The sequence below is a fragment of the Cryptomeria japonica genome, chromosome 10 (genome assembly GCF_030272615.1).
Source record: "Cryptomeria japonica chromosome 10, Sugi_1.0, whole genome shotgun sequence".
Lineage (NCBI taxonomy): Eukaryota > Viridiplantae > Streptophyta > Pinopsida > Cupressales > Cupressaceae > Cryptomeria > Cryptomeria japonica.
In genome coordinates this window covers 799687455-799714126 of record NC_081414.1, presented here as the reverse complement: position 1 = coordinate 799714126, position 26672 = coordinate 799687455, and the positions used below count along the sequence as shown (strand labels likewise).

Genomic DNA, 26672 nt, shown 5'->3' with positions numbered 1-26672 from the left:
GATTTCAATATGATTGAACATCAAGATGAAAAGTTCGGTGGTAACCCCTTTGAGTGGAAACCATTTGAAAAACCTCAATGGGATAGATTGATTCAACACAAGGACCTACTTGACCCGCTGCTTGGTAACAAATACAACCATGGCAGTGTTTAGTACGCTTGGTGTAACTATCAGAAGGGAGCCAATAGAATCTACTCCAGGCTCGACTGCTTCTATATTAACAAGAATTACTTCACCCTTGTGCCTGATGAGCATGGTGCTTCAATTTCTGTCTGACCTGCTACTATCTCTGATCACTATCCTTTTGCTACCCTTATTAAGATCTCCAATTCCTCCCCTGCCCCTACTTGCTTGAGTAGGAAGTTCCTCCTCAACACCTCCCTTCTTCAGGATCCAATGGTCCTCATAGCTATCTCCATGGTCAGATTCTTTAACTCAAATGATCATCGACTCCTTTCCCCCACTGCTAGATGGATTGATAACCTTTCTGCATGGCAGAAAATTCTCCAAACCTTTGGACAAAGGAAGGCTATCGATTCCAGACGCCTTGAGAACGCCCTTTCCTGCAATCTTTTTCATCTTGAGGCAAAACTGCAACTTTCTACTGAGAACGAGGAGCTCCTTTCTCAGCTAACTAAAGCAAGGGACGCCCTAAGGTAGCACCAACAGGTTAAAATTAGAGCGGCCATGGTTAGAGCCTGCCATCACTGGCTTAAATTTGGCGATAAGGGTTCAAAATTCTTCTTCAACCTCCTGAAACATAAGAATGTTAGGGAGAGAGTGGATAGATTGGTTGTGGACAATAAAAAACTTGTGGATACCCCTGACATTGCTACTGCTTTTTTTTCATTTTTTCAAAATCTTTTCACCTCTAAAGACTCTGTGGATGCGATGAGACTGAGGCTCAAATGTAAAGAGATCATCCGTACTAGGATTTCCCATACTGAATCCCTTCTCCTAAAACAATGAATCTCCATTGGTGAGATTGAGAGAGCTATCCACTCTCTCAGCGATGGTAAGTACCCTGGCCTGGATGGCCTTCCTATTGAGTTATATAAAGCCAACATTGACTGGATCAGTAAAGACCTACTGGAACTCTTTAATGAGGCCATCACTAATGGATCTCTTGGTAGAGACATTAATCAGGACATCATTAAGCTCATTCCTAAAGAGGGGGACAAATCTCTCATCAAGAATTGGAGACCTATCACTCTCCTCAATGTTTCCTACAAGATTCTCGCCAAAGTTCTTGCCTTCAGACTTGAGACTATCCTCCCCAAATTCATATGTTCTACTCAAATTGGCTTCATTAAGGGTGGGTATATTCTTGAAAACCTGATTACTAGCTAGGAGGCTATGGAATGGGCTAAAAAGTCTAGACAAAACTCTGCCATGTTCCTCCTTGATTATGAAAAGGCCTATGATAGAGTGGAATGGGACTTTATCCTCATGATGCTTGATGCCTTTGGCTTCCCTAAAGATCTTTGTGATATTGTTAAAGTTCTCCTTAAGGGTGCATGTGCCCTTATTGAAGTTAATAGCTCACTCTCCTCCCCTATCATGCTCACCCGATCCATCCAGCAAGGCTGCCCCCTTGCCTCTGCTTTGTTTGTGATTGCTTCGGGTGCCCTTTTTTATCTGGTGAGGGATGACCCAATCTCCCGTAGCATAAAGGCTTGAGACTCCCTGATGACACTGAACTCTTAAATATTTAATTTGCTGATCATACCTCTCTCTTTCTTGATCTTTCCAAACATAACTTTGAAGCTGATAGTCAAAAAATAAGGCTCTTTTGTGACATCTCGGGTGCCCGGATCTCCCAGAATAAATCCATCCTACTTGGGTGGCAGGAAGAGCCTCTCGATTGGGCCTTGCACCTTGGCTACCAATGGGGTGGCCCTAACAAAATTGTTAGATACCTCGATATACCCTTCTCCCTATCTCCCTCCATCAGAGATATGTGGCTTTGGATTAGGGGAAAGATCAACAAAAAATTGAATAAGTAGAACAATAAATTCCTCATTCCTCTCCCTCACTAGTCAGGTACAAGTCTGCAAAAAAACCTTTCCTCATAGAGTATCTACTACTCGTCGGTCTGGATGTTTAGCAATTATCAGATCTTTGAAATACAAAAGGTTATCAGATGCTTCTTTGATCAGATGGAAAGGGGGGGGAAAAAAACCATGCTGTTAACTGGAAATGGTGGTCACTTGATAAGAAACTGGGTGGTCTTAGGCTTAAAGACCTCAGATTGCAAGGTATGTCCCTTGCTACTAAGTGGATATTTCATGCACTCGATGGCCAAGCGCCCTGGAAGATCTTGATTAGAAACAATATTGAGAGGGTTGTTCCTAAGCATGCCAAATCCTGGAAATATCTCCACTTCGCTGACATTATTGCTAGCAAATTCCCTGTCTCTGTCCAAGGCTCCTCAGTGTTCAAATCCATATGGAAAGCTTGGGAACTTGTTAGGGGCTCCTTGACAAACACTGAATTTTTCTCCAAAGACCTTATTCATGGTGAAAGATCTATATGGTGGACCTACTTCAGTCTTCCAAACCTCTTGCTCTCACTAGGGGCTGCTTAGCTAGGCTTTGGGCCCAAAAAGGTATCACTTGCTTCATGGATATATTGAAGGAGGATGGTTATCTCCTGGGAGGAAATTAGTTGCATGTTCAACCTCCCCCACTCTCAAAAAATGACCTATAGACTTCTCCAGATGGCCTGTGCCGCCGTTGAACTTCCCAAGCCTTGTATGGTTGATTCCCATAGCTTCCTCACCTTTACCTGGCATGGTGGAACCCCTCTTCATAAAGTTAAAGCCCAAGATATCTACACTATCCTCAATTATGATTATTCTATAGTACACCACCTTAATCGCCTCTGGTTCTATGACTTGGATGCCTCCTTTTGGCAATCTGCTCTTAACAGACTCTGGAAAGCTCTGGTTGCTCCAAAAATTAAGTGCTTTAATTGGCTGCTTTTACTTGATAGGCTGCCCTTGAGAAACTATAACGATACTGTTGATCTCTGCTCGATTTGTAATGTTCTTGACTCTTCCAGGCATATTTTCTTTGATTGTATTATTGCTAGAGATATTTGGTCTATCTTTGGTTTCTTAATTCCTTACATTGTTTCTATCATAGAGATTGTTATTGGCTTTATTCATAGCATTAAAAAGGATGCCAACCTTCTTTGGTCTATTTTATCTGCTAACATTCTTTGGTATATCTGGAAGATTAGGAATGAGGACAGGTATCAGGATCGAATAAGGACCGTTACTGAGGCTTTTAGAAGACTCACCTTTCATAACATTCTTGTGCAGGTCTTTGCTGTCATGGACATCGAAAGAGACAAGGTTTTGCGGTTCCTACAAGATGGCTCTTCTACCATGTTTGTCTATGAGATGAGATGCGGGTATGAATGGATGCGGCATGCTAAGAACATCTCCCTATTTAAACAAGCCCTCAACAAGCTCACTAAAGAAATCAAGGACAATAGGGGTCCTTCCTATCACCGGATGGAAATGTTGATCCAATTACAGGAAAGAAAAAAAGTTGTTTGGATGGAAGGCCCGGCTGGCTGGACCACTTGGATGGAGGATCACAACTCCATCCTTCAGTAACTTCTGATATTTTGCTGCCCCTTTTTGTTGCTGGCTATATGCCCTTTGTATCCTGACTTCTTACTTAGTGTTTGTCTTTTTATGCTATGTACCTATAGCTGCTCGATCTGACAATCTGAACCTGCCAGGCTGAGGTTTCTCCTCCCTGATCTGATTGTAATATTTTGTTCTCTCTCCCCTCGATTTTAATATAAAATAATAAAATAAGATAATTTACATAAAATTATATCATTTGTCAATATATAAACCCTAGATTCTAAAAATAAACATAAATGAGAAACCACGTGGACATACAAACTATTTGAATATTTTTATAGATTATTTCCTAGTGATATGCGGGCACAATAAATCAAATGCCGATATCCGTCATCTGCACTTTATATCTTACATAGAACCTTTCACAAGCTTCTATTCAGTTGTCAGAATTAGTTTGGTTGGTTACTATCATGATAGTTCTTTTTCTTTCGTTTATATATATATATATATATATATATAGTTCCTCTCATCATATCTGATGAACATATCTAATTGAGGAGGTTTAGAGAAAAAAAAGTAAAGATGCAGATATTCGTGAAGACCCTGACAGGAAAAACAATCACTCTCGAGGTCGAGAGGAGTGATACCATCGACAATGTCAAGGCAAAAATTCAAGTGAGTGTTATTCCTTGTACACATTTTATCCGATTAAGTTTTCTCGATTTCCTATCTCTTATCGAAGATGGGTTTTTAATTATAGTAGTGGATTTTGTATGTTGAGTGCTGTAATTGATTGTGATGTTCCAGGACAAGGAGGGTATCCCACCAGATCAGCAGCGGTTGATATTTGCTGGGAAACAGTTGGAAGATGGACGAACTCTTGCGGATTATAATATCCAGAAGGAATCAACGCTGCATCTGGTGTTGAGGTTAAGGGGAGGCCTTTCCATCAAGGTGAAAACCCTTACTGGAAAAGAGGTAGAGATCGATATCGAACCCACTGATACCATCGAGCGGATCAAAGAGTTGGTCGAGCAAAGGGAAGGAATACCGCCCCTACAGCAAAAGTAAGTAGTTATTCACGTTGTTTTTTAGATTTTATTGTACCCCTAGTTCGTGATTTGCTTTGATGTGTTGGGATAAAGATCTGTGGTATTCGTAGGGTTGTTTGAAACCTAATTGTTCCAATATTTTTGTTGAACCATCCTTTTTCCCTATATATATTTTATTTTTTTCAACAAGAAAGATTCATAATTCCACAAATATAACGCTTATCCAACCTCAAAATCATAAAAGAGTTACCCGTCCTGATAATTGCAGCTTCCTGTACTGAGAGAATGGAAAGACGTAAGCCATATATATGCCTGTGTCAAGGTGTTGAAACAACAAAATCCTTTTACTGATTTCCATGATTAATATTGTCCTGCAGGCTCATCTATGGGGGAAAACAACTGAACGATGAAAAAACGGTCAAAGATTATGGTTTAGAGGGAGGTTCTGTTCTCCATCTTGTGCTGGCATTGCGCGGCGGCTGTTAATACATTTGTTTAGAGCTAAGCAGCAGTGATAGTTGTCATTCTTCTGTATGCAGCTGTCATTCTTCTATATTCCTGTTACTTGTTGAAAGAGAGCAAATATGAATAAAGGCATCTATGCCATTTTGCTCCATGTTTTTTTCCTGTCAACAATCTTATATCTACAAATTTTCCTTCCCGATGTTTGATTTCCATATCTGCTTGGCAATGAAGAGAAATTAATGAATATAAATATAAACATTCATTTTGTTCTTTATGATATTTTATTGAGATAGTACTGCATTATTCAAATTGGAGTTTGATTGTCATGTTTTATATGGTAGAAGAAATATTTGCGTGAGCAAGCTGGCTGCTTGTCATGCTGTTGCAGTATGCATATATAACAAATGAAGTGGGATGTGTATATCAACTATCTCAATCTCCATTTACACATTGAAGTAAAAATCTGCTGAGCAGTATTGTAGTTATGTACAATATGCTGTAATGTACTAATAGTTCTGTGTCATATGCATACTTTTAAAAATAAATATGTCAATATTGTTAAATGGGTAGGGTACTTTCTGTTGTAAATTTCGAATAGTGTCGATATTAGGATAGAAAAAAGCTCTATATAGCCATCTCAATGTCACATTGAATTGGACGTATGGATCATATAATCTCATGCCCAAATGAACCTAGACAAGTAATTGTTCCACTGATTTTTGTTTTACCCATTGCAAGGGTCCTTTTTTTCTAAACTTTGTTTTTATTTAAGCTCAACACCATAAGTCCACACGGAGATTGCTTATCCATCCCCGAAACCATAAAAGAGGTATCCATTATCCTATAAACCATAGAGGAGGCATCCATCATCCTTAGTTTATAGGAGCTGTCCCCTTATTTTCTTCCTCATGCACATCCTCAACGATAGTAATGAAGTCAACAATTTTTAATTTTTTTGAGTTAATGTTGATGCATCCAATTGCCAAATTTGAAAGATGAAGGTAATTTGAGTTTGGAGCAACTTTTTTTTAATTCACAAGTACACAAAATTTACCACACAACAAACACCTCTTGAATTTTGTGATCAGATTTGTAACAAAGTATTCCCCTAAAGCACCAACAATAAACATAAAGATCTATTCACCTTAAAAGCTAAGAACCATTTAGAAGAGTTCATGAGTAGTCATTTGGATTGAAAAATGAAATTAAGAAAAGATTATTCACGTAATGACTACCTCAAATTGAACTCTTAGTTTCTTATTTTGAAGCACTCATCTTATGCTGGGACTGTTATTGCAAAATCTCCCAACAAGTGAGTTCTTAAACCAAATAGTCAATTTAGCAATAATAGAATTAAGGATAAGAAATTATATTAGCCTCTCCACCTTGGCTTGAGTATAGACAACAACTATGAACTATCATCAGTGAGAAACTCCTCACATGAAGTGGAAGAGTAGGGCTCATTTATAATAGTAAGAATAGGCACACACACCTCAATAGAAATATTGGAGCATTCACCCTTGCCAACACTTCTGACAACCACACGATAGTTATAAGTTTTCTACAAACTAGGACCACTTTAGTAGTTCAACTTGTAAGCCTTCATCACAATAAGACAATATTCCTTTGAAACCCTAGGAGCCTTAGAAAGAGTAGCAATAGGGGTCAAAGGGATAGTTACCCCTATCGACATTATACAATTTTATGGAGAAAAGTATAAATCATTTCTTGAGGACTTGCCAAAGGTCACTTGATTGAGAATTAGATAAGTTTGTCAATTTCACAAACTTTTTATGGACTCTACACATGCTCTTTCTCTTGTGTTTGCCTCTCCATGATCCTTTGCTCACCATTTCAAATTTGGTGGTAATAAATGTTGATGGGTTTAAAAGCCACAAATCTACACTATCACACCACAAGATCTTCCCCTAAAAATTTGATGTAAGGAATCTCAATTGTTAATGTGGTAGAGGGTTGATAGCTCTTAGGCATAAAGATTCACTATCACACCATAGGGTCTCCCTTTTTTAAAAAAATTATTTTTTAGTATAAAATGAAAAGATTTTTGGTTGATTTTAATAAAAAAGGACTAGGAGATTCAAAATTGACATGTTGTGTCATGTAACTCCAAAATTTATAACCCACACTAGCAAGAATTAGTAATTTTCCTTTAATAAATTATGTCTAGACTTTTTGGGTAATATAGTAAATTCATATTGATCATACCTTAACCTAAAGGTTCAACCTTATAAATATTGTCATCTTTGATGCAATTTTGATGTTTTACCTTGATCTCAAGTCAATATTTGAGAACATGACTGCACCTCTAAGTTGATAAAATAAGTCTTCTATTTAGGACAACAAATATTTGTTCTTAATAGTGATTTTATTAAGATTTCAATAATCAATACACATTCTTGGTGCACCCCAAGAATACACACTATATATTATTAGACACTTTCACTCAATTCCTTGAAGTAAAATTTTAATTAATGTAGGTCAACCAAATTTGTCTTTTTAGTTCTATATCATGAAATGCTTCAAAAAATACATCCTTGTTTTTTTATAAAGGTGGGTGATCATTATTGATGGACATTTTTTGTAGCTTCAAATCTACACATTTCAAAATATCTTTTAATTCACTCAATTTGTCTAGTTTAGATTATTGAAAACAATTTATTTCCAACATAACATAATAAATCCCAAGGTCATTGCCAAAATATTAATGAGATCTAGACCTCAAAAATTTAAAATAATTTTTTCAAGTAATAAATTTCTCAATTATAATTATAATATTAATATTTATTAAAAATATACATGATAAATCATAATGAATGAAATGTTTTTTCTTGGAAACTTGAATTACCAAAATACAATTATAAAATAGTATAGTATATTTAGAATTAGGTGTTGTACACCTTATATAATGTTTATAATGTTTAATTTATTATTATGTTTGTGGTGCACCTAACATGACCTAGAAGTATTTGAATGACTAGGAGTTAATATTCTTGGGGAAGAATGCTATTGCTAATCATTTAACTATCAATGCTTTAGACTCTCATTATGTTGACTTCTCTCTTGAGGATGATGTCTCCTCTTGGGAGGAATTTGTGCCCCTCACTACTGTTGAAGCTTTTATTGATCCTTCTATTGTGGTCTCCTTTGTTGTTCTGCATTAGCCTCTTGTTGGTCTATTGAAACACTCTATTGACACTACTGATTGTAACCCTGCATGGTCCCTCCCAATTGATCTCTCTTTTGATGGTCCTAATGACAATATCGCCTGGACAATGGTTTCTCATAGGTGGAAGGGGAAGTATTCTCCCCTCCCCCGAATCCCCCTTTGTTTAGGTTTGGGTGTCTCTTCGCTTCCTTGATTGGGGTTTTGGGTATTTTCTAGTTTGAAGAGGTTTTATTTGCTTTGTTTGACCATGTGTTTTTTTACTACCTTCAGGCTATTGTTTTTTAGGCCAACATCCAGTATTTTGGTGCTATTTGTGTGATCTTGATATTATTTGGCTATGTTAAGGGTTAATGCCTTGGCTAACACCACTTGACTAATCAGAAACATTCTTGGGGCTACATTATATGTTGTATGTAACATTGTGAAATATTTAATGTCCATGAACTATCACATGGGTTCACTTGGGAGAGAGATGAACTAGGCAAAGAAGCTTTTGAACAAGCTTTGGTGGCCCTCATGAGGCAATTGGATTGTAGACAAATGCATATGGAGATCATCCATGAGGAGGCCGATCTGATCACTGAGCGCACTTCCCATCCTCATAAGAAATAATTACTTGATGGTCAGGTGGAAGTATGGCAGGAAGGAGCTATGGGCTCGGTGGAATGGCTCCCACCTATGGGCAACAAAACTCACCAGATGCTGAAATCTTATTTCCTTAGTTGTTGACTAATATGTTATAATGTCAATTTTGTTTATAAATATGTACAATAGTTGTAATCCCTATTTTTATGGAGGTGCACGTTAATTGTGTATTTTGTATATGCACCTTCTATTGGTGCCCCGACGACTGCTGAACTCAGCCTTTTTGCTGAAGCTATGTAATGCTTTTTTAATATTTAATGTGGGATCTCACATTGAGAAAATAAATTTAATTTAGATATTGGATAAATATTAATAAAGTGATACAATTATGGGGTCAATTATTTTTTAATCTCATAATATTAGTCACATGGTCATATATAAGACCACTTGGTAGTTTTGTGTGAGCTTGTTCTTATAAAAATAAATATAAGGGTAGTTATCTAAGGTTGGCTAGTTGGTGTTTTGAATCATTTTTGAAAGAGTGCAAATGTGAAGCATAATATGGGATGTGTGTAGTCATGGTTGGACACATGGGGGATGCACTCAAGAGGTTTGATGTTTCAAAAGTGTTCATGGAGGCTTTGAATATATATTATAATTTTTACTTTAAATAATATATTTGAAGTGGATAATTTTTAAAGTTGAGTTTTTTCCTGTATGAGGGTTTTCCCTAGGTATATTTTATTGGCATTTGACTGAGATTTATGTTTGATGACTAAGTTTTGTGTTGTCATTAATGGAAAACATGTTTTTGTAGTCATCTAAGTCTTGGAATCCAACCAGTAAGGCTTAACCAGTACAAAAGATAGTTTAACAGAGAACCAGTAATTAGGACTTCAACTAGTAAATAGTGAATAGAGTTGAATTCTGACAACTGGTACAGGTGATTCATGAAGATTTAGATGATGCGATTTAAAAAAAATTATGGATATATGCATTTGGATCTATTTTAATGATCGCATTGGCAGATTCAACTAGATAAGTGAGATTTGATGAACACAACAGGCATTTTGATGAACAATTAACCAGTAGTAATAAACACACTTTAATCGGTAAACTAGTACAGGTATTGTCTTATTTTTTATTTCTTATGTTGGTGGCCGAAATAAGTAAGGTGTGTAATGTAAGAATGAATAGATTCATTGAACCTAGGAAATTGTTCCAAGGTTGCAGCTGACTAAGAGATATTTGTAAAAAAGTGTGATGAGGTATAAAGTTGGTGTGCATTTGTAAGAGTGAGAGATCATTAGAAAAGGATGCAAATTTGATTGTGCGGTGATTATTGAAGCTTTGTATTAATGTTTTGTTGAATTTTTGGGGATCTGAAGTATATCTTATCAGACACAGAGGTGTTATATGAAGATCATTTAAGTGTTGTTTTCCTAACAGTTTGCACCAATAAAATCCCCTAACCGAGTAGGTCCTAACATGGCTTAATTTGTAAATCCCCTAAAAGGGTAGCTCTATATAAGAGTCTTAAATCCTCTTGAGAGGTTGATCCTAATAGGTCAAAGCTCCTAATAGGTCTAATCATTTAAATTACTTAACTAGGTGACTCCTAACTGAGTCTTCTCCTAACAGGGCATATTTGTAAGACCTTAACCGGTAAAGATTTATATTCCACAGATAGTTAATCTTGTGGGTATTAACTCCCATCGTGGTTTTTCTCTTCTGGGTTTCCACGTATAAATATCTTGTATTATGTGTAATTTTTATTGGGCATTTGGTTATGTGGTGATATTTATCTTATGTTTGTTAAGTTTTAAGTTGTTTAAGTTGGTGATCAAATTGATATTGTTTATGCTTGCACTGATTCACCCCTGGTATGCTATAAGAATCAGAGGACCACTTGACATGGACAAACTGAGCTCAACTGAGTTGATGGAGATTTCCACTTCCATGCAATCTTAGGCCAAGAAAAAGAGTATTAAAGAACAACAGAAGGAGGTAGAAACAATAACGAGTATAGTTGAAATTTTGTCAAGTCTCCTACCAGAGATTGATATAGATAATTTTCTTACCCCTATTGATAAGATTGGACTCGTTGTTGATATCGAAGGTGGAAATATTGTAGAGAGCCTATAAATAATTTGAAGCTATCCTTGCAACACCAGAGATGAGCACAATTGACATTGTGGAGGAGCCTGTTGGATAGACAAAGACACATGTGGAGATAACCGACACTATTTTGGAGACATGGCATAATGATTTGAAACAATTACATTCTCATTTTAGTGATGCTTTTTTGAAGATTGCATTGTAAAGACAATTAAAATCTTAGATCTATATATACTGTGCAATTTTGAGGCAAATGTTGATGTAACATGTATTTATATTTCATTTATTTAGTTCTTTGTTTGGAATTGTTGTCAAAGGGGGACTAATAGTTGAAGAGTCTGTCAAAATTTTGTATGTAAAAGTAAAGGGGGAGTAGTAGTATAAGTCTTTTGTAAGTCTTTTATTTTTGTAATAGCATGAAATTTCTAAGGGGGAGTATATGTCATGAAGTCAATTTTTGTATTGCACACTTAGTTAACAAATTTTTTCTTAAGTGTAGCCATCAATGCCAAAGGGGGAGAATGTTGACATTTGACTGAACCAAAAAATGATTGATTGGTGAATGTGATGAAGAGATTGAGATTCATATTTGATGAGTAATTTATGTGTTGTCAGTGATGAAAATAATTTTTTTGTAGTCATCTATGTCTTGGAAGCCAACTGGTAATGCTTAACTGGTACATAAGATAATTTAATAGAGAATCGATAATTAGAACTTCAATGGGTAAACAATGAACAAAGTTTCATTTCGACAACCGGTACAAGTGATTCATGAAGAGTTGGATGATATGGTTTTAAAGAAATGACAGAGATAGGTATTTTGAGCTATATTCATAAATGCATTAGCATATTCAATTAGACAAGTGAGATTTCATGAACAGAGCAGGAATTTTGATGAACACTTAACAGGTAGTGATAAAGACACTTAAATTGGTAAAATGGTACAGGTTTTGTCTTATTTTTTATTTCTTATGCCAATGGCCAACATAAGTAAGGCATGTAATGTAAGAATGACTAGATTCATTGAACCTATGAATTTGTTCCAAGGTTGTAGCCGACTAAGAGATGTTTATAAAAAGTTTGACGAGGTATCAAATCGGTGTGTGTATGTAAGAGTGAAAGAGCATTAGAAAAGGATACAAATTTGATATGTGGAATTTTCATGTATAAATATATTGTGTTATGTGAAATTTGTTTTATTGGGTACTAGATTATGAGATGGGATTCGTCTTATGTTTGTTAATTTTTAATTTGTTTAAGTTGGTGATCAGATTTATATTGTTTATGCTTGCACTTATTCACCCCCTCTTAGTGCCTTATAAGTTCATCATATTTTATTTCATCTTTGATGTAATGTTGTCTATTCAATTGCATGTAAATTTTGAATACTTGTTTACATAGATCTCTCTTTTCGGTAATGTACAAATTTTCATTACATGGTTGCAAGTTTCCTTTTAGTTTGGTATTAAAAAATTGCATGGAAATAGTATAGATATGAAAATATATGAGAGTTTTTTAAAGGCATTTTAATACATATCTGAGTGTTTTGGATTTTTTGTTATAATTGGTTGGCTATAGATTTATGGGTTTGAAAAATATTTAGTCAAAAGGGATCTTGAATGTACTTTCTTATTAGGATTTTGTCAATAAAGGTTTTCAGATAACACTCTGGGACAAAATAGACCTTACTATTGGATAGAGGCTGACCAAGAGATGAAATGATATAATATTTAATTCATTTCTAAAAAGGTTAAAGAAAGAAAATAATTGTTTCGTTCCTAGCCCAAGTTGTATTTTCCAAACCAAAGGTAGTCATTTGAAAAATAAATAAAAAAGTATTTATGGTAGTTTTAAAATATTTGCTATTTGAAATAATGAAAAATAAATAAAAACTCTATATAAGGGTATAGATCAATATCAAAAAGTGGTAGGTACTATTCGTTTCTACCACCGTATGTAATCTACATCATTTTTCACCATAGGTCCTATCGGTCAATGGGTTTTGTGATTCCAACTCATAGTCTGATGGGGTCCCCTATCCCCCAAATACTATTCAACTTCTTAAAACAAAAAATATAAAATGTAAAGAATCACTAATTTAAATAAAATAAAAATAATTTTTTTATCAAAAAAATAGTAGTACTTAGCTATTAGTTTTCCATTGGTGCATAAACACTTCCAATTGTTCTTCTTGGGGTTTAATTTTGTACACTCTATATAGGAAAATTGGCAATTTATTAAAATAGATATAACTTTCATCCAATTTTAATATTTTTAATATCTTATAGTCAATATAAATATCTCTTTGAGTACTATATAGCAGTACAAGTTTGGTTCCGTAATTTTATTATTCCAATTGGTTTCTGGGGTCTCAAATCCAAATGTTCTTGGGTACATAATCTTGAGTATACATAACCATTTTTAAAATCTCAAATAGGTGTTGAAGATAATAAGTAGTATTATTCATAACTTGATGTTGTTAGTTTCTTAGTTTGATGAGTAGAGATAGCCAAGAACTTGTTTGATCAATTGTAGGTGCCTAAGATTGAGGGTGTGATTGTGTGAGCATCCAGGTGAGTCAACAAGAAAAAAAAATGAGGGCTTACTTTTTTTCTCATGACATTCATGGAAGTTCAACTGATTCTTAAATTTGGTACTAGATAGTAATTTTTTACAGGTGTTTTTGAGTTGGACTTTAATGGTGATAGATATATAGGTTGTCTTTGATGTTGAAGATATTATTGGACATGGATTTAGGAATATATTATCATATGGGTGATGGTTGTTAGAAATTACACTTTTTAATTGGCATGACATAATCAAGTTTGTCTTGGTTTGGTGGTGATTTGGTTTGATGTTAGGAGGTTGTTTCTTATCTCTTGAATTCTTTATTGGTTCCTTCATTGTGGTGCTTGGATGGGGAGAGCTATTTGGAAAATCAGATCTAAGGTTGATTTGGTGTTTATATCATGTGGTCTATATGATTATTCTCTTAAATAATCTCATTTTATAGGCTACTAATTTGATGATAAGTTTTCATGTATTCGTATTTTGATATATGAATTATGTAGCTATGTGAGTAGGCATGTTGGTACACAACTAAAACAAAACATGAAGTCGGGACACAATACCATGTTGCCATCAATGACAACATAGTGAAACCAACCAATTGAGTGTCAATTAAAAACAATCTCCCCCTTTGGCATTGATGACAACGCTCATGTGAAAAATGGTCAAGGTTTCATCTGTCGGTTTCATCTTGCCTGCTCCCCCTAAGTTGAATATTCATTAATGCAAAATAATCCATACTCCATATCTCCCCCTAATGTATTAAAAATTTTCTATTATTTTTCACATCTATATCACTCCCCCTTTGACATCAATGCCATAAAAAAGTCTAAAAAGAATGTCAATGATTCAAAAATTTATACAATGAATATCCCAAAAATATCTTATCGAAGCTTAACATATTTTAAAATTTTCGGATAAGCCTTTCCCAATATCTCAAGATAAGTATCCCAACTAGTTTTAAAAGTACCTTAAATAGATACAAGTCCATTTAATATATGTTCAAAAGATTCTTTCTCATTTATCTCTATCGGTGTGGGCTTTCCCACCATATCCACACATTCTTTCTTATGTACACTGAGTGAATCCAACTAGGGACTCACTAAGCCTCTTAGAATTCTGGCTCTTCTTATAATTTTGTCTTTTTCCTTCTCAAGAGAAGAAATTTGGTTTTCCAAAATCAAAATTTGACCATCAATGGATGTAGTCAATGATGTCAATCTATCAAAAGAATTAGCTATATTTGTAATTTTCTCCTGAAGTTCTTTTATTTTCTTGTCCACATTGACTATAAGAATATCAATAATACAACAAATGCTATAAATATTTGTACTCTTCTTTATAGAATTATCTATCAGTTTTACTTTTTCATCAATTTTCTTCTCAGATTGAATCAGCTAATCAAATGCAACTATCTTACCTTGAGTGAACCTCTCTAGTGCTTGCCGGTTTGAAATCTATTGTAAGGATTGAAAATCCTTTGAAATATGCTCAGTAATTATTTTAACTTTTCCAAATGGGCTCGCTTCATTGTCAATCTTGCATTCTGAGACTAGTTTGTGTAAAACAGTGATTGATCGATCAATAATCCCTTTATCCATAGATCCCTCCTTCATTAGTTTTTGTGTTACCATCATCATCAATTCAACAGGATTCATCTTTGTTATGTTTTTCTTTTCAATCTATGAGGTGTCAATTGATAACAATGATGGACCAACTACCGGTTCCCTGCCAAATTCCCCTTTCTTCTCATTTGATGATTTATCCTTTATAGCTTCCTCACTTACACCGGTGGCTTCGCCACTTGGTGGAGTCTCCGTAACTGCTGGTTTTTTCTGTAGGAATCATAAACTCAACCTGTACATTTGTATCCATAGGACTGATATCTCAATATAAGTATCCTGTACATAATCAGCCTTTTCACTCTTTGTATTAGCCAGTATCTTAATATTTTTCTATATACTAGTATCTACGGGGGGCTTGATTTCCAAGTTATCTTAATATTTTTCAAAACTAAGGGTGAATTACCCATAATACCCTTTCCTTTTCCTTCAACTGGGGTGTCTATAGTGTATGTATTTGATTATGATAAAGTAAAAAATCCCGTATTCTCTTCAAAGAACTTAACCCATGCCTTTTGAGTCCTTTATTATTTCATTTACCCTTCCTAGCATCACACTAGTTATTATATGTTTTCAATTAATTTTGTTTTTTATCTTCCACCTCAAGTGTCCTTTCCATTTCCTCTAGGGCAATAGTAACACAAACAAAAAATAACTCTTGAATTTTAATATGCTTATCTTCTTTCACAGTTGAGAGTCTTCTAGCATCTAACATATTATACAATTCAGTCGGTATTTGGTTTTCAATTTCTATTAAAGATTTCTTATAAATATCCAAATATAATAAGACTACTTCCTCTACCTCTCTTTTCTCATCATCCTCTAATTTTTCATAATAAAACTGTACATTCTTTAATATGCCATCCTTAGTGATTTCATCTATTAATTTTGCACAAGGTTTAGGTGGAACATTACCAGATTGAATAGCTATATCAGTTTCATTCTTCTCCTTTCTCTTTGTAGTACCAGATGCAGTTGAAGGTGTTGCCTTTGGTTCTTGCTTCTGTGTTATTATTTTGAGTGTAACCTTACTAACTAGTTTCCTTTTAGCTTCTACTTTTGTTTCCTCTATTTTCTTCCTAATAACCCTCTTGAATTCCAAGGGTGTGTCATCCTCAGATTCAAACTCTGTAGTAACAGATTCAATGTATACTTTTGGATTCTTCCTCTTCCCACCTTTCTCCGGGACAACATCAATTAATGCTTTGATGTCTAGTGAGACCTTCTCAGCAAATTTGCTTGCTTGTCTTTCCCGTTTCTCTCTCTTCTTTCAGTTGAACTCTGTTTCAACCTCACATGTTTTCTGTTGTGCAGTTCCATAGGGTATCTTTGCCTCATCAATAGGTGCATCAATCAACATTTTCTCATAAGCATCAAGAATCAATGAATCCACTTCATAGCCCATTTATTTAATCTAAACCTTCTAGGGCTTAGCATATGTTAGTTGAATATTTTTCTAGAATACGCTTAGGAACCCTTACCCTAGACTTTATTGATTTCTAGAATTATTTTAAATATCCCTATACCTTATCATCTCTCTGACGTCCTAAACCAATAATTGAATATTTCAATTGTCTCCCTACCGGGATGTCAAATTTTCATTGTCTTTTACCAGAACTAGGTGTATCATTCACGAAAAACAACAATAAATAGACTATCAAGTTTTCATACTGAAAGGTTCCCTTCTTTTCTCCCTTAATGTTTTGTAGGTTTATTAATAACACATCTAACATCCAACCGCATAGATCCAATTTCATAATTTCTCTCATCATTTTGTATGCAACCAAAATGCATGAACTAGAAACAAAATTCTATCAATTTGACTGAGTTACCTTATACTTGATGATCATGCTATCGAATTTGACGTCCATGTCAGTAATAGTGCATACTCTCATAGATCTCCTGTCTGATGTCACACCGGTAATTTTGTTCATGAAATCATTTGAAACCTTCTTATCTAGATGTTTCCCAAGAGATGGTAAACTAGTAATTGCCCTGATGACTTCCTTGGTGATCTTGTTAGGTGTATCTAACTAGATAAATTCCCCATGTACTCTACTCAAAATATACCTAATCATCTCATCTTCAATGTGTTTGTATGCCAGTTTGATCTTTCCAAATTCTCCAATCAGCTCACTCATGTACATGCCCTTAATTTCTTATGTTCTTAAGTCCTCAATGTGACAACGTATGTATGTCCTAACATCTTCAACATACACAAATCCCTCTGGAACAGGAGAAAATGCTCCAACTGAATCTACCAGGGTAGCCACATCTGCATACCACTTGAAAATTAGCTTCGGGCGGTCCTTGATCTCTACTATAGTTGGGTTTACAACAAAGATAGGAATAGAAGATGGTCCCACTTCCATGTTTAAAGATAAATACCTATTGATCATTTTTTATAAAAACCCTTAACAAATTCTTCCAATCATCAGTGAAATCACTCAAGTAGAAATCTAATTTCTCTGAAATGCCTTTGAGTGCTCTTAATTGCTCTTGATCACTCTGAAATTTATTTGAATGCAAGGTGATCAATAATGAAGTGAGTTAGACCTTTTAACCTCCATGAAAAACCCTAATCTTCCATTGACATAAATGACCGTCGTTTAAAGACATCCAATTTCGAATAGAATATATCCATGCCAGATAAACATCTCTAATGTTTGGAACATCTTCCAAAACCTCTTCCCGGGGTATATACAGCATCTTCATGAATTTTCCCTACCCCTAAGATATCTGCCTCAATTACTGGATGAGATATCTTCCGTTGCATAGGCAACCTCCTCTGTCGGATAAGTAACTAGGATATTTCTATCTGATGGTTATTATTTTGTTTTCCTAACCCATCTCTGAGTATGATCTTGCCAGATTTCACTAACCTTCTCTTTACCTTTCTCATTTGATCCTCCATTACTAACCGGTAGATTTCTGCTTCTACAAAATTTTAGCTATATGTCCAACCTCATTACATGCATAACATGCAACACTGTTGCTTTGAATTGCCTTGCTAAAATTGGTTAAATTGCTTGACCTGCACTGATTAGCCATATTTCCAAACTTTCCACATGCATAACATTTGACATTCATTCTAAAATCTTCTGTCTTATGACCATACTTATTGCATTTAGATCATTTACCAGGAGCAGAATCAAAGTTTTGATTTGCTCTATTTTTACATTATCTAGCCATGTGACCAAATCTATTGCAAACAAAACATCTACCATTTAATTTAGAAGCATTAAATTGCCTTACTAGTGCCTTATGGTTTTGATCTTCATTAAGAGTTCCAAAACTCTTTCTTTGCTCAAATCCAAGTCCATTGGAATCTCCAATCTACCTTTGTCTCTTCAACAAATCATCTAGCTATGCTGAACTAATCTTGAATTTTTCTTTATACTCACATGCAATAGTTAAATATTCTCTCAGAATTATCATTTGTCTCTGAAGCTCTTGTTCATTACTCTAGGATTGTACTAAATCAGTTCTCAACATATCATTCTCACGAACCAACCTCCCACATTCTTCAAATTTGTTCTTCAGGGATACAACAAGATTTTCTTCCTTTTTCTTCTAGTCCTCAATCTCCTTTGACATCCTCATAGTTATAACTTGCATTTCAGTTTTCATAACCATGTTCTCCTAACTTAATTTCTGACATTGTTCCTTAAATGCATCTTTCTCTTCATCATCCCAACTTTGCAAAAGTTCCTTTCTCTTAGCCTAAACAAATGATAACCTCTCTTGTAGGACAATAATGAATTATTTAGCAGAATTCAATTTATCTTGTAGCTTTAAATTCTTCAACCTTTCAGCATCATAATCTTCACGTGCCATCTCAAGTTGCTTCTCTAAGGTCATGTCCATGGATTTCAAATTCATGATATTCCTCAAGTTGTTAAACTTCCTCTAAGGCACAAGGCTCTGATACCAATTGTTGGAATCTAATAACACTGAGAGGGGGAGTGAATCAGTGTTATACCAAAATGATCAATTTTAGCCTTATTAAAATATGCATACACCAACCGGTATACCGGTACATACAGAATTGAAAGAAGTAAAGAAACCAATAAGACAATCATAACACACATAATTATACGTGAAAAACCTCAAACGGGAAAAAATATGGTGGCATTTGTGACCCACAATATCAATTCACTAGCCATATGAAGATATATTAAAAAATATGAGGGGCCTGCACCTACAAGAAGGCTTACAACCTAGAGAACATTGCTCAATCACAAAAAGGAGTCTCACTAATTATATATAAATCTAGACTACAATTTAGAGAAGTGATGAATTATTAAGATAACATCTTCTATGCCTAAATACAGTTCCGGTTTAAGCTCTACCTGTTCCGGTCTGAAACCCTAAACCATTTACTGGAATAACCCTTACATAAATATCCACACATACATATAATCTCTTTGATATATTTCACATCATATTACATTCGCATATCCATAATCTCCTATATAAAAAATGATCTAGTCCAACTGACCTATATACCTTATGCAATTTTCATGCCTTATGTCATCTTACATAGATAATTATAATATTAAATTACATGTGGGCTAGATAACTTAAATACATGAATATCAATATCAATTATCGATGTTGGATCCAAAAGATTTCGACCTCCAATACTGATAACCATATTGTAAACCATGTCGGCCTCCAATACCAATAACCAAAGAAATACTTATGTCCTACTAGTGCCGGTGTCGGTGCCAGTGTAGTATCCATGAAATGCCTACCAGTACACAATTGAACCAAAACATGAAACCAGAACACAATACCATGTTTCCATCAATGACAACATAGTGAAACCAACCAATTGAGTGTCAATTGCCAACATTAACCTCTTAATTTTGTAAATTTTGTTTACAAATTGAATAAGACAATTAGGAAATTGAATTTGATAAACAAAACACTTTTTAGATCTAAGATAGCCGCTACAAGCAATTTTTACAAATTACAAGTTCAATTTTAATTTTAAAAGCTAGGGTTTTGAATGATTTAACCACTAATTTTGTAGAAATTTAAACTTGCAAATGAAAAATATACAAATTTGTTCAAAGGAAAGCATGCAAGATGTCAGGTTCACCAAAATGTAATGTGGTGAAATGTGAATGAGAGATCAAGAGGAAAGCTAGCCTTTCCCTCCAAGGACAGATGAGATTTTCACTATAGATTTCTCATTTCTAGTAGATGGAAAAATATACACACAATCGAATCCAGAAAAAAATACACTAGAAATGCAAAATGGATTGTGGAAATCTCATAGCTTTATAGATTTCTCCTCAAACACTTTTCACCTAGTTTCATTCAGAAGAGGAGAGGAGAATTCACTAGATTCAACCTTCAATGATAAAGATTGAATTCTGAATGAAATGAGAATGATGAGTTGATCCTCTCTTCCTTATTTGAAACATAAAGATTGATTCAATTATGTAGTGCAAAAGTGAAAAAGAATTGATTATAACTTAAGATCGGAATATGGGATGAAGTTGTGCACCTGGATCTGGCAATAATATGTTGAGACAAATTTGTCTTGCGAATTTGAGGAAAAGTTTCTCGGATCATGGCGAGAATGTACACGGTCCTCCAAAAAATTTGTGAAACAAAAAGGGTTTTTCTGGTCTGCTAATGGAGCCCAAATCCAAAAGTATAGTTGCGCACATGGAACCTACACACAAAAAATAGATTAAAATGGGTTGGGATTGGGGGTTTACCTTTAGGTCAAACCCTAGTTTTGGAATTAACCAAGTAATTAAAGAAAGTACTTGCAAGTAGATGTAAATGAAATACTGAATTGTAAATCACCGCAAGGGAGATTGTAGTAGCAATGTTGATGGAAATGCTTGTCTGGAATTGAATATTGGAATCGATCTACTCTCCAATGGTTGAATCCTTGACTTGAATACCACACCTAGTCTTGAAGGGAGACTTGAGATGTTGAATGCTTGGAAGGAATGCTTGAATTCTTGAATTCTTGATTGCTTATGCCACTTGATTAATTATTGCAACTTTTTCCAACTTATTGAGCTTATACAAATGAGAGGACAAATGCCCCTTTAATACATATTAATGAATTTGATTTTCATCATAGGTCGATGTCGAGGGAGTTTTATTTATCATTACTTGCATAGCCCACAATGCATTCTCTAAAAAGGTCCTTCTCCAAAATAGGGTGAGGATAGGGACATGGCCATGCCTTTCATAGGTGGGACAGGGGCACCATGCCCCTGTCTTACCCCTTTCTCCAGGGCACAATGTGGAAATGGTGATGTAGAGGCCAAGGGAGACGCTGATTCCGATGGTTGAGTAGTCTCTGGTCTTTGTTTAGGCTAGAGAATTCGATCTCCCATGCATTAGGATCCTAATGTAGTTAAAAATTGCTAGGGCCGTAATTTTATGACACTACAACTTCTTTGAAAGAGAAAGAGAAGGAAATAAAGAACTCAAGTCTTGTGATGAGTTGCAGTGTTGAGAAGAAGGATGCAAAAGTTATACTGGATGATGACATGAATTTGAAGAAGGATCCTTTGGATGGGTTTATTAACAAAATGGTATTAGTTGGCAGTGAATTTAGATTTTTGGTGGCAGATAAGATGAGTTCTAGTGGAAGGAATAGATTAGATATGTAGAAGAAAGATGGTGGTAGTAAGAGACAATGTGTAGGTATGAAGTAATGAAAAAGGGGAGAAGAGGAAAAGAAGTTGGGGAATTCAACTGAGTTATTGAAAGGGGTAAAGAGGAAGAAATTTGTAGACAAAGATGGCATTTGGATCAGAAATGCGGATGGGGTCTATATTCTAAATCCTTTTCAATGTTCATGAGTTGCCTCTCATGGAAAATATTTTTCCACCTGGGGTGTCTGATGCAGGAACATCCCTAGTCGTGGAGCAATCTTGCATCAACCAAAAATATTTTTGCTTTTCAGTTGTTCTTGTTTTGTGTTACTTCCTGAATTTGCTAGTAGTTCTTCATTTTTCGTTGAAGATCGGATTCTTGGCTTCCAGATGTGTTCCTATTTCTTTTTGTATATTTACTATTCATTTGGACTCTTTTCCAGCAAGTTATTGCTTTCAGATTGGTTGTTTCCTGGTTCTAGAGTAGTTTTGAGTTTAACAACTTGTTGAAGATTTTTTCTCTTGCAGAGCAATTTCTTGACTTGCGGATCTAAGTGGCATTGTGCACGATGTTCATAGACCCTTGGCCAACCTTCCTTGGTGGTCTTCACTTCTTTATTATCTTTGGTAGAAGTGATCTTTATTCTTTGTGTCCGACCTCTTTTACACATTTCATTTTTTTATTTTTGGAGAATGTGATCTCTTGTGGTCGACCTAGATGTGTTCCAGATTCTATTTATATTGTTGTAACTGATCCTTAGAGGAGCAATGAAATATTGTATGAGAACGATTTATATATTATGTTGTTTGGATACCTCTTTGAGGTTCCAATATATTGAAATATGAATTGTAAGTTGTTCTAGGACTGTAAGTCTACATATATAACGGATGTTCTCGAACGTTTTATGATGAAACTATAATGTTGCAGATATTTGAATCAAAAATTTTCTCTATGTTTTGTTTTTTCTTCTGTTGTGTTAAACTTGCTACGTGATCTAGACTATTCTATTTTAGGACCCTTTGGATTATGGATACATCAGAGATGGAGGTTGTGTGTAAGAATTTTCTATCCCTTGAGTTGTGTCTAGTATATATTTTTTTCTTATTGATTTGTGGATAATATATTGGGTGGATTTTTTAATATCATGTTTTTCTCCCAAAAGGGAAATTTCCCCATGTAAATCACTATGTTGTGGTATGCATGCCTTTTATGCTTATTTTTGTTAGGTTTTTGTAACTACTGTAAAGATATGTGAAATTTTTACATTACCCTCCTCTCAATATTATTGTAGAATGTTGTTCTACTACTTAACTTCCATACAAATGTGAGACAATAAATGGTCCTAAAATGCTTAAGGGAATGGAAAATCAAAATGAGTGAAAAAGAGAGTGTAAAAGTGGACTTATCATTAAAGGGGTACAATTTATAACATGGTCTAAAAAGGTATACAATACCTTATCCCAACACCATCAAGTCAAAGTTCCTCAATAAGGCTTATATTATTGTTAGGCATTGAAGGATAAGAAAATAAATTATAAATACAATGAACATGAGAATCAAAAAATTATTTACCAAGATGCGAGTTAGAAACTCTTGAAGGATGGTGATGTGAAGGATATGTGTCCAAAGACTCAACATGAGTTTTAGAACAACAATAATTCTGTATGATATCAACATGCCTACAAATCATCCAGATTTAAAGAAATAATATTATCTTGAAATCTTCAATATATGTACTATTACTATGTATGTTGGTTTCATGTAGAGGTGATTCACATTATAAATCTTTTCTTACTATATGCTCGTCATTGTTACAAGGCATATGATCATCATGGAATGTGTGAATAAAGGAACTTAGAATCATATCTAATAGCATAGGATAGACACTAATCAAGTCAATGAATGATGGAAGAGATGAAATATGGCGGAGTGAAATCTCCATAGAGAAGACACTCACATCCATAGTATAAAATTATATTTGTATATGAACAATAGATGTATCATATGATATGAGAGATATGCCAAAATTTAAAATAAATTAATGCAACTTAGGGAGGGAAAAATATCTAATAAGTTCCATAATGATGGGATATTAAAGATAAATCACTATGAATTTGCTAACCCTAAGGGAAATATATAAGCATATAAAAATAAAAAACCTAGACATATCTAGATATTAATGAAAAATAGAATTCTATTAGACTTAGAAATATTTATTAGAAATATTAAAGGTAAAATAAGGTTGTGGAGGATCAATTGAGTTCTCCAAATGTAAAGAACAAGAAAATTTTCTTAAGTTTTATTTAGGCAAATCCAAATAAATGAATAGACAGAAACATAGTTTACCCAAACTAATAAATGATGCTACTAGGCAAGGTTGATAATCTAATAATTAATCAATAGAATTGAATATTAAATAAGTATACTTATCTCTAACAAATGAATACATAGATATATGTTAGGATCTGAAAAAATAGATTTGACATCAATAGTTGCCTTGAAAATAAAAAATATTTGTTGAAAATATGTAGTGACAAGTTTATGGATTAGGGACAAATCCATGATTATGGATCTATATTGCACTTTCAAACTTGTAGTATATAATATGTAGACCATTTTTCTTCACTTTACATCATGTTTCTTGTCTTTGTGTATGGTTAATATATATGAATTGTCAATATTTATAAATACCTTACCTATCTCAAGGGGACATGTTCTCCTTGGTCAATATGTATAAATAATTGAAAAAACCAATCTCTAATCCTACATATGGTCTTATGATGCTTGTGTAGAACAAAAGTCATTTTTGTATGTATATTAAAAAAGTGAGAATCCAAATAATAATCAGATAATGCTTTAGATGTGGAGATGATTGAAATGAATGCATCAAATTTCTCTAAATACAAGGACATAGTAGTAGACTGTTCAAATTTATGTTTAATTTAAAAAAATATTCAAGTTGACAATTAATTAAATTTGAATTTGGCTGGACAAGTTTTTTATTTTGACAATGTTCCAATGCTTACAAATTTGTTTTAAAATAAAATAAAAGTTAAATAAGAATGAATAATTCTATAAAAATATATGTAAAAGATAGATTGATCGTATAAAGAATGAGATGATTTAAAAAAAATATATCATTTAGAATTAAATGAGAAACGACGTGGACATACAAATTTCACGTTACAACTATTTGAATATTTTTATAGATTATTTCCCAGTGATATGCGGGCACAATAAATCGAACGCCGATATCCCTTACTCTATATCTTAGATAGAACCATATACATGTTCCCCTGATTTTATCTATGCTACCACCTTTCACAAGATTCTATTCATTTGTAAGAATTAGTTTGGTTGGTTACTATCATAGCAGTTCTTTATCTTTTATAGAACCATATATATATGTAAATATGTTCCGCTGATCATATCTGATGAACGTATCTTATTGGGTAGCTTTAGAGAAGAAACTAAAGATGCAGATATTCGTGAAGACCCTGACAGGAAAAACAATCACCCTTGAGGTTGAGAGCAGCGATACCATCGACAATGTCAAGGCAAAAATTCAAGTAGGTGTTATTTTGCGTGCACATTTATCGAATTAGGTTTTCTCAATTTCCTATCTCTTATCGAAGATGGGTTTTTTATTATAGTAATGGAATTTTTATGTTGAGTGCTGTAATTGATTGTGATGTTCCAGGACAAGGAGGGTATCCCACCAGATCAGCAGCGGTTGATATTTGCTGGGAAACAGTTGGAAGATGGACGAACTCTTGCGGATTATAATATCCAGAAGGAATCAACGCTGCATCTGGTGTTGAGGTTAAGGGGAGGCCTTTCCATCAAGGTGAAAACCCTTACTGGAAAAGAGGTAGAGATCGATATCGAACCCACTGATACCATCGAGCGGATCAAAGAGTTGGTCGAGCAAAGGGAAGGAATACCGCCCCTACAGCAAAAGTAAGTAGTTATTCACGTTGTTTTTTAGATTTTATTGTACCCCTAGTTCGTGATTTGCTTTGATGTGTTCGGATAAAGATCTGTGGTATTCGTAGGGTTGTTTGAAACCTAATTGTTCCAATATCTTTTTCCCTATATTTTATTTTTTTCAACAAGAAAGATTCATAATTCCACAAATATAACGCTTATCCAACCTCAAAATCATAAAAGAGTTATCCATCCTGATAATTGCAGCTTCCTGTAGTGAGAGAATAGAAAGACGTAAGCCATATATATGCCTGTGTCAAGGTGTTGAAACAACAAAATACTTTTACTGATTTCCATGATTAATATTGTCCTGCAGGCTCATCTATGGGGGAAAACAACTGAACGATGAAAAAACGGTCGAAGATTATGGTTTAGAGGGAGGTTCTGTTCTCCATCTTGTGCTGGCATTGCGCGGCGGCTGTTAATACATTTGTTTAGAGCTAAGCAGCAGTGATAGTTGTCATTCTTCTGTAAGCAGCTGTTATTCTTCTATACTCCTGTTACTTGTTGAAAGAGAGCAAATATGAATAAAGGCATCTATGCCATTTTGCTCCATGATTTTTTCCTGTCAACAATCTTATATCTACAAATTTTCCCTCCCGATGTTTGATTTCCATATCTGCTTGGCAATGAAGAAATTGATGAATATAAATACAAACATTCGTTTTGTTCTTTATGATGTTTTATTGAGATAGTACTGCATTATTGTAAATGGAGTTTGATTGTCATGGTTTATATTATTATATGGGTAGGGTAGTTTATGTTGTAAATTTCGAATGGTTTCGATATTAGTTAGCAGGGTTAACAGAATACTGTAATTTTTGTTGATATACTGTTGAAAAAGTTGTGTA

At 34.4% G+C, this 26672-nt stretch overlaps 1 protein-coding gene across 2 annotated transcripts; it reads left to right on the top strand.

Annotated features, from left to right (window-relative positions):
- The first annotated feature begins 4183 nt into the window (after positions 1-4183).
- On the top strand, positions 4184-26395 carry LOC131855813 (uncharacterized). Of its 2 annotated transcripts, XM_059212024.1 has the most exons (5): positions 4184-4276; positions 4409-4555; positions 25311-25403; positions 25535-25794; positions 26138-26395. In XM_059212024.1, exons 1-5 carry the CDS (start codon positions 4184-4186, stop codon positions 26244-26246), a joined length of 702 nt encoding a protein of 233 aa, XP_059068007.1. In that variant the 3' UTR covers positions 26247-26395. The 2 variants fall into 2 exon arrangements, with proteins under 2 accessions (XP_059068007.1, XP_059068008.1); XM_059212025.1 differs by lacking the exons at positions 25311-25403; positions 25535-25794; positions 26138-26395 and adding an exon at positions 5031-5178 and having other exon boundaries at positions 4409-4668.
- The last annotated feature ends 277 nt before the right edge of the window (positions 26396-26672 follow it).

What these genes read in the sequence shown, in the direction of transcription:
- LOC131855813 (XM_059212024.1), top strand. Translation starts at nt 4,184, where the DNA reads ATGCAGATATTCGTGAAGACCCTGACAGGAAAAACAATCACTCTCGAG. An exon ending in ATGTCAAGGCAAAAATTCAA is followed by an intron (nt 25,404 to 25,534) that starts GTAGGTGTTATT and finishes GTGATGTTCCAG; the next exon opens with GACAAGGAGGGTATCCCACC. An exon ending in ATACCGCCCCTACAGCAAAA is followed by an intron (nt 25,795 to 26,137) that starts GTAAGTAGTTAT and finishes ATTGTCCTGCAG; the next exon opens with GCTCATCTATGGGGGAAAAC.